Source organism: Cenococcum geophilum, assembly GCF_001692895.1.
Source record: "Cenococcum geophilum 1.58 unplaced genomic scaffold K441scaffold_4, whole genome shotgun sequence".
In the NCBI taxonomy this organism is placed as follows: Eukaryota; Fungi; Ascomycota; class Dothideomycetes; order Gloniales; family Gloniaceae; genus Cenococcum; species Cenococcum geophilum.
Window position 1 is genome coordinate 4,098,345 of NW_027137562.1, and position 9,199 is coordinate 4,107,543.

Genomic DNA, 9,199 nt, shown 5'->3' on the forward strand with positions numbered 1-9,199 from the left:
TTACCGTCCTAGACCCCCCTCCCCCTACTAAGGGCAAGCCACGGTTAGCCAGCGCAGGTGTATTATTACCCCGTCTTATATAGTGCACTAACTAGCATAGTTAGGCTATTTATAATTGGCGTAGTAATCGCTAAAGTAACCGTTAACCTAACGGTATAACGGGAAGGGTTATAGGCCTAGTATAGCGCCGCGGCACCACTGGTAAGGTTAATCTACTACCCTTCCATGAGATTATATAAGGATAGCGTTAATGTATAAGGGCCGATGCATTCCTATCTAATATAGGTAAATACTTCCGCGTATAAACACCACATTCTGCCTAGGAAGGGCTAGAAGTGCTTAGCCCTATAGACTGTATATATATAGGGCCAACTGCTACTATCCTATAAAGAGAACGGGGGCTTAGGGGTTCTAGGCGGCGGTAGCGAGGGCTTAAGTAGTAGTGGCGGTATCCTAGAGAATAAGGGCCCTATATATATATATATTAGTATTTATATAAAGTAAGCAACTAAAGTAAATTAGTAAAGGGCGAGGCTTAAGCAATGCTTATATAAAGTAAGAATACTTATATATTAGTAGTTAATGAGCTAGTAGTGGTAGTGGTGGTAGTAGTAGTGGTTATAGTAGTAGTGCTGCTATTGCTGCTTTACTTATTAGTGCTTAACACTTATATAAGGTAAGTAGTTAAGAGTATATTAGTAAGGTTAGAGGCTTAGGTAATACTCATATAAAGCTAGAATACTTACGTTTTAATAGTAGCTAATAAGGTAGAACTGGTTGTAGTAGTAGATAGTAGCTAGGTTAAAGATAAAGGAAGAAAAGAGGTTAAATAAGGTAAAGTACTACATAAAGAAGGAGCGTATAATTACGTATTGTACAATAAAATATGTATATAAATTCTATTCTTTTCTACATCTAGCTTAAAGTATTCTTTTTTTTCCTTTCTTATCCGTACAATTAACTCTTCTACCGCCATTTAATTCTGCTTCCAATTTTTAAGCATTTAAGTATCTTAATTATATTAACCCTAAGCTTTACTCGCTCTTATAAAACTGTATAATATACCCCTAAAAATATCCGCTCTAGTTTATTACTTCTAGCTAGAATTAATAGAATATTAATAGCCATTAATAAGAGTTGTAGCTAACGCTTACGTTACTTATCCTAACACCACTATTTAAGAGGAGAAACCTTAATACGAAGTAGGTTCTCGGCGATATAGTTCTTATACTTATCTTGGCTCTTTAGGCAATTAAACTTATTAAGGTTCTTAATAAGCTGCTTATATAGATTAAGATCTTCTTTAAATAAGGCCTTCTCATATAATACAGTACTTAATGCTTATAGTAAAGGCTGGGGGCCTTAATACTAACTTTAATACTTATTCCAAAGTTGCTCTACTATATTAAGCGCTGGCTTTCGCCACTTTTTACTCTAATTTGCTTTAATATACTCTGTATAACATTATAGATAAAGAATAATTGCTATAGTATGTAGTGGAGACTTATTAGACTTTAGGTAGTATTTATTAAATACCTCTTAATTAGCCTTATTCCGCTTATAGAAGAATTTATCTTCTTTATAATCTTCCTATTATACAATATTAGCCTATATATACTCCCTCTAAATATATATACCTTACTAAGCTGGTTTTTTTTTTTTTTTGGTCCGTTATATTATACTACGTACAATACTGCGCATGCAGCCTCTAGGCTATGGCGCTATAGTTCTATATACATAAATCCTTTCTAGGCAGCTTAACATGTACTAGTAGCTATGTCCTAGTAGTTTATAAACCCCTAAGGGTTTATAGCTCCTTAATAAGACACTAAGGTACTGCAACTATTAGGGAATAAGAAAACGGTAAGGAAAACCATAGGAAATCCTAGCACCTGTCCCTGTCTTTTTGCAATTTATTTCTGTCCTTTTGCTCTCTAATATCTTTTTACTAAGAGCCTAGTAGGAGTTACCTCCTTCTAGAATCCTATTTGTTTTGTCTTATTCTTCCATAGAACCCTCTAAGCTAGTATTACCTACTAGCTTAGCTGCTTTTAGAACCTCGCAATCTTTACTATTCGCAAAGTGGTTTTCTTTACAGTTAATGCAAAGAGGGGTAGTATGCTTGCAGGCCTTGCCTGTTATTATACAGGTAGAACAGGAGTGGTCCTTAGATAAATGTGCAGCTGCATAAAATCTACAGGCTCTAGTAGAGTATCTGTCTCCTATATGGCCAAATTTTTGGCAGCTAGTGCACTGCGTAGTAGGAGAGACTTCGAGGTATTTTACTACCTTAGTAGCTGTACCTGCAATTGATATCTCTTTTTGCTTAAGGATTTCTTGTCTTTTTTCTTCGCTCTCTATAGTAAAAACTATAGAGCCAAATCTGGTCTATAGATTGTGTCTTTTTTCGCTAAATAAGATCCATCTAGGTAGTCCTTGTATCCTTATAGGATTAAAGGTCTTAATTTCTTCTTTTAGAAGCTTAGAGCCTCCTTCTCCTAGGAAAGGTAGGGTAGGAACCCTGTGGGCTACAATTTAAACCCATGGTTCTAATTTTTGTTCTCTTTAGAAGGTAAAGCAGTTATGCCAGATCTCCTTATATTTAACTAGGAAATCTACATTATACTCTTCTATAGTTATAAGGAGAATATTTTGTTTTCCTTTAGTTCTAGCTATAGACGCTAGTACTGGCTTTTTTACTTGCAGTTTTGATGTAAATAGTTGATTGACTTTGTTTCGTATAGAGAATGTATCTAGGAATTGGTCCTTTTCATCTGTAATTAGAACTAGCTTCCTTTCTTATAGCTGCTTTTTCTTACTTCTAGTAGAGGTGGAGCTAGAGCTAGGCGTGCTACTAGTTACCCTACTAGAAGAAGGAGGGGTAGACGATGATGAGGAAGGTAAGGAGGATGAAAAAGGGAGGTCCTTCTTTAGCCTCTCTGCGTAAGTTTCTTTAGTAGGAGCCACCTCCTTACGGAGAGCTCTTACTTCTTCTACTAGTCCTTTTAGGACATCGTTTGTCTTCTCTTCTTCTTCTTCTTCTTTTTGTGTAAAGGGATTTTCTCCTAATAGGATACTTCGTGTATAGTACACTAGCTGTTTAACTTGTTCTTTTATTTCTTCTCTTTCTTCTTCTTCTTCTTCTAGCCCTTTATAGGCCTGGGTTAGGCTTTCTAAAGTGAAGCTTAAATGTTGTTCTGGAGAAAAGGAATAGGAGGGTACATCATCTGTACTATCCGTAGTAGTTATTAGTTTTGTTGTCTTTTTTGCAGGTTTTTGGTTTTCTTTTTCAAGAGAAGACTAAGGATGTCTTCTTTTTTCTCCTGCCCTAACTAGGCTAGGAGAAGGAGAAGGGGGAGAATAAGTAGATATAGAACCTTCATCACTTATTTCTATAGGAGGTTTTTTTTTAGACCTATTAGGCCTTAGCATTTTGTATCTTATATAGGGGTTCCTGGTTTTTACTATCCTTATACCCTTTCTCCTTACTAATCCTACTAGAAGATTTCTAGGGAGATTAGGCTAAAAGGTAGTAGAAAATCTAGCCTCTATATTTTGTGGTTTTAGTATTTGGTTTTAGTGTTCCTGTCCGTGCCTCGCTTATAAGCTAGGACTACCCCTAAGAAGAATTTTCTGTTGGGGGAAAGGGGGTAAAATAACAAATAAATCCACCTCTAGCTCGCTAGGCAGTAGGAATTAAGTCTTAAAAGTTGGAAAATCGATTGTTTTTGATGGTAAGATGGGTATGCGTAAGTTTTAAAGTGTGGCGCTACCTTTTGGTAAGGTTGCATGTGCGGTTAAGCTGTTTTTAAAGTGGTGCATAAGGAGGTTTATTTTGAAAAAGCACATCTAAGATTGTTGTATTATGCCCTTAAGTTATAAGAGTTGCTTTCTTAAAGATAAGAAGAAAGCCTATTATCGTACGAAGCTGTTTCTAGTTTATAGGATTTAGAAAATCATCATCTAAGCTATACTTCTTTGTGTATTAATCTATTATAGGCTTATATTAAATAGCAACCTGCAATATCTTACACCAGCTGTTCCATCTTATACAATTATTAAGTAGAATTCGTCTTCCTGCTAGCTCTTTAATAGCCCTTATACGGCTAGGAGAGCTTTATATATATATAATAATATTATAGAGCTTTCTAAGGGCGCCTATATCTTAAAAATTTTTATCTTTATCTTTAGCTTCGTATAAATTAATCTACTTAACTTTAACCTTAAAAAGAAAGGCTTAAACAGTAAGATTAATAATATAGCCATTGCAACGGATTAGTTTATATGAAGATTTCCATATAATAGCTTCCTCCTCTTTTATATACTTTTTAATTGTATAACAAAGAGTATTATTTATTCCCGCATTATCTAAGACAACTATACTAAGCTTTTATGTAATCCCGTAGTCCTTTAGTATAAAAAGCAGAGTTAAGAACTAATCCCCTCTACTATAAGATTATACCGTATAAAGAGTAAGGAGAGCTTTAAAGAGTCCTTTTAAGTTTTGCTTAATAAAGTAGGCGCAGACTCTAAGGAGAAGATGCCGATTAGGAGAGGTCCAAATATTACTAACTAAAGCTTCTTTTATATAATGTCTTTTATTAATTCCCATAATTCTTTAATCCTCTTTCTTACTTATATATAAGCTGTTATAATTAAACCCTCTACCTCTGGATTAAGGACCCGGTAAAATATATAAAACTCTAGCTACTTAATAAGTTAAAGTAGAAGATTTTATACGATAATAAGGGAAATAAGGGCAGCCGTAATAGCCTCCTTATTAAGAGCGTTTTTAAGTATAAGAGAATTAACCTCTGTATAATTATGTTTTGTACAAAGCTGCGTATATAAATCTTAAAGCTTTTCTTTAGCACCTTAATAAACAACACCTAGAGTTTTAGAAATAGTAATCTTATACTTTTTTATAAGATAATTCCGGAAATATATAACGCACTTTACGCTATATAGTTCCTCTGTATAGTATTTGCAATATAAAATATATTACTTATCCTATTATTTATTATTATTATTATTATATGGATCTCGTATATAGTACTAGATTTTAGGGTTCCTTCTATCTTTTAATCTCTTTGTACTAGTAGATGGTATAAAATTTAATATTTCATTATTAGAAGCCATTTTATTATATATATAATAAATATTGTAAAAGAAATTTAGGGTTGTGAGGAATGCCAAGAATTATTGGCCAATAATATTAACTGTTAGATTATTTAAATCTCCGCTAATACATAGTACGCTACGGTTAAGAAGGGCCTAAAGAACTAGAACGTTAAGGTCTAGCTATAGGACTAAGAGAAGACGTATAATAATTATAAAAAGATTAATCTGCTAGACGTGTAAGGCGATTAAGTAATTAGAGACTTTTTAATAGCTATAGAGCCTGGATTACCAAATTACGCTTTAACGTAGAGGGTTAAATTTAACAAATATAACTAGGCTAGTAACCACGTAATATCTATATATTAACTAGTTGAAATATACCGGAATTATTAATAACTGGAAGCTGTTTAGGACAGAGATCAGTATAGTGCCAATATAGTAAGCTTTAAGGGTAAATCAAACAATAAAGCTCTAAAGGCCCCTACCTTAACGGCATAGAAAAATAAGACTCTAACGTGCTACTATAGAGAGGTTCACTAGTTCTAGGATTGTCCTTTTATTAACAAATTAGCTTAACTAAAAGATTGGAAACCAGATAAAGACATAGCTAAGAAGGTTAAGTATTGACCTAAATTAGGTTATCTTATTACCGACTTAGCAACCTCCTATTGACTTAGTTATTGACTTAATTATTAACTTAGTCATTGACTCGGTTACCTACCCCTTATTTTTATAACCACCCCCCTACCCCTTCTCGTTCTCATTTCCTATACCTTTCCTATATATATAGAGGCTCTAAAGCCACCATTTAATAGATAGAGTTATTATTCTTTTCTTATAATTAGTGCACGAACTACTAATTAACAGTTATAAGCCCGGGTTGCTTGCCGTATTGCCCCTATTTAACTATTTAATTTAATTGATTATACCCCTTATTAAATTACTACTTATTACCAAATTCGAGACCTTTCTGCAAGCACCTTTTTAAAATAACTTCTTAACCACCTACCTAAGCTATTACCATGGCGGTGATATTATCGAGCTAAGCTGATTAGGACGAATAGATCGACCTTATTAGGCTTTAAGCCCGAATAGGAGACGTATAGGAATACGTTAACCCCTTAACTAAAAAGGATGAGTTACCCTAATTAATTAAACTAGTCTTTCCTAGGCCTTAAGATGTGAAGACAGGAACGACCTTATATACAGCTCTCTCTAAGGACGAGAAGGATAAGCTTTAAATTCTCCATAAGAGGTATAAGATAGTAAAGAAGGAATATAAGAAGTAGAAGGCAGCCTTAACTTCTCTATAAAGCTATACTACCAGTGTAGTAGCCAAACATCTAAATACCTATATACTAGGTATCGACTTAGTATATAACGTATTAGTAACTCTTAAGGAGAGGGTTACCCCTACTAATACTGCACGTCAGCTCTACCTATCCACTTAATATGCTAAGATTAAAAAGGGCCCAAAGAACCAGAGCTTCGAGACCTAGTTATAGTAGTGGGAGAAGACGTATAACAACTGTAAAAAGATTAAATTATTAGACGTAGACAGCGACCAAGCGATTAAAGACTTTCTACTAGTAGTAGAGCCAGTATTACCAAATTGGGCCTTAATGTAGAGGGTCGAATTTAATAAACATAACTGGGCTAAGGATTATGTAATATCTATATATTAACTGGTCGATATATATTAGAACTATTAATAAGTAAAGACTGCCTAGTAGAAGAATAGAGCTTAGCTTAGCGCTAATATAGTAAGCTTTTAGAGCAAGCCAATTAATAAGGCTCCTAAGGGCGAGGCTCCTAAGGATAAGGCCCCTACTACTACCCCTTCTAGGACAGTACGGAAGAAAGATACCCCAACATGCTACTGCGGAGCTATTCGCTAGTTTTAAGATTGTCCTTATATTAACGAGTCAGTTTAATTAAAGGACTGGAAATTAGACAAAGTAACGGCTAAAAAGGTTAAGAAAAAGATTATTAACGCCCTAGAATGGTATAAACGAACACTAGAGAAGGTTAGAAAGCAGTCTTTGGAAAAGGAAGCTCTACAAAGCCCAAATAAAAAGGAAGACAATAGTACCTTTTATATATATTAAATAGGCGCCTATAAAGTAGGCACTAACTATAAGCTATATAATAGTATAATCCTTAATAACAGAACTACTATACACGTCATTAACAATTAATTAAGGTTCGTTAATAAGCTTTAATTAAGTAATAACTTTATATATACCGAGACGGGTATAGATCTAGTTAAGGGTATAAGGACAGTAGTAATTACTATCCAGACGCCATTAGGTTCTAGAAAGATCTTCTTAGCTAACGCAGCTTATATACTAGGCTTTTATACAAATTTAGCCTACCTAAGAAAATTAAATAATAAGAATATATAGTGGGACAATAAAAAGAACCTACTATATAAAAACGATTATAAGACGTTTGTATATTGCGAGCGCCATTATAATTAATTAACCCTAGAGTATAATAAGCTATAATTAAGGGCCCTAAGCAAGGCCTTATTTGCAATCTAATTACAAGACCCCCTTCCTAATTAGGAAGTAGCTGGTAGACTCTAGCATAAGAGACTAGGCCATATAGGACCCGATATAATTAAGCATTTACCCTAGGAAGCAGGTGGTGCAAAACTTTAAGGCCTAGCGACAACTAAGCACAAGACCCATGCTATTAGTAAGGCTTATAAGATTATATTAAAAAGACCACCTATTAGTAAGGCAACAAAACCCTTCTACTAAGTATATATTAACTTGTTTCCAGAGATTATAGTATATAACAGTTATATCTGGACGATACATTTCTATAACAAATTTCTACATTTAAATGAGGTTAAGACCTTCGCCTATAAGTCATTAACGACGTAAGTAATTATACTATACTTAAATAGGGTAGAACGTTAATATAACCTAAAGATCGTAATAATTTAAATCGATAGCGAAACGTCTTTAGGTAGTAAGTTTAACACCTAAAGGACCTAAAAAGGAATATTATTAGAGCAGTCTGCTCTATATATAAAGTCTTAGAACGGTTCTACCAAACGTTCTAGGAGGGTAATTATTATTAAGTCTTAATGTATGCGGATTAAGGCTTAATTACCAAAAGAGATCTAGCTAGAAATTGTTAAGACTATAGCGTATTTAATTAATCGGACACCGAGCGCCTAGCTCGGCTAAATAATACCTTTTAAGAAGCTCTAGTTAGTACTAGGGCTCTCGCTATTAAAGCTAAATATAGCTTACCTATAAATATATGGCTATAGAGCTTACCTACTTAAATATAATATTCTACGTACACAAAAGCTTAAGCTAAGGGCTTATATTAAATACCTAGTGGGGTACTAGTTAACAAACATCTTTAGGGTTTATATACCTAGCAAAAAGAAGGTAATTTAAATAAGAGACGTGATATTTAATAAGCAATTACTCGATAACAATAGTTAGCTAGATCTCGCGAATCTACTTTAAAAACGCGTGGATTAAATTTTAGAGGTAATTAATGTATTAAATAATAATAGGATACTTTAGGAAGAGCTTAACGAGATATTAGATAAGACGTTAGATAAGGAGGACAAGGTAAATATTAGTAGAAGTTAATAGGTAGATTCTAATAAAAATTAAGATTAAGCGACAGATTAAGATAATAACGTAATCAGCCTATAAGCCTCTAAGGACAACTCTATACTAGGCCTCCCTACCCTAGCTAAGACGTTAAAACCTTAATTAAATACTACTAATACAGAGCTGTTAAGTGCCTTAATTAAGTAAAAACCCTAATTTAAACTTATTCCTAGAGAATAAGCCTATCTAAAATAGGAGATCTACGGCAATATAGGCAATGTTAATATTATAATAAGTAGAAGAACTAAGAAGCCCTTAACGCGTTAAAAAGCTTACCTTATAGATATTAAGCAATTAGATACCCTTTCTACCTTTTATAGAGCTTTTAATACTAGAATTAAATATTATTAAAAGCGATTATACTATAATAAGCTTCTATTACTACCTCGTAGCTAAAAGGAGCTTTAAGCTTACCCGTATAAAGATAGCTTTAC

The 9,199-nt window shown here is 33.7% G+C and overlaps 1 protein-coding gene across 1 annotated transcript; it reads right to left on the bottom strand.

The window, feature by feature from the left end:
• Positions 1-1,998: 1,998 nt before the first annotated feature.
• Positions 1,999-2,387, bottom strand: K441DRAFT_729973 (uncharacterized protein; the record flags this gene model as incomplete). The annotated part of the gene is made up of 1 exon (XM_067654207.1): positions 1,999-2,387. A coding segment is annotated over one exon (389 nt), but the record flags the coding sequence as incomplete, so codon positions are not given.
• Positions 2,388-9,199: the final 6,812 nt, after the last annotated feature.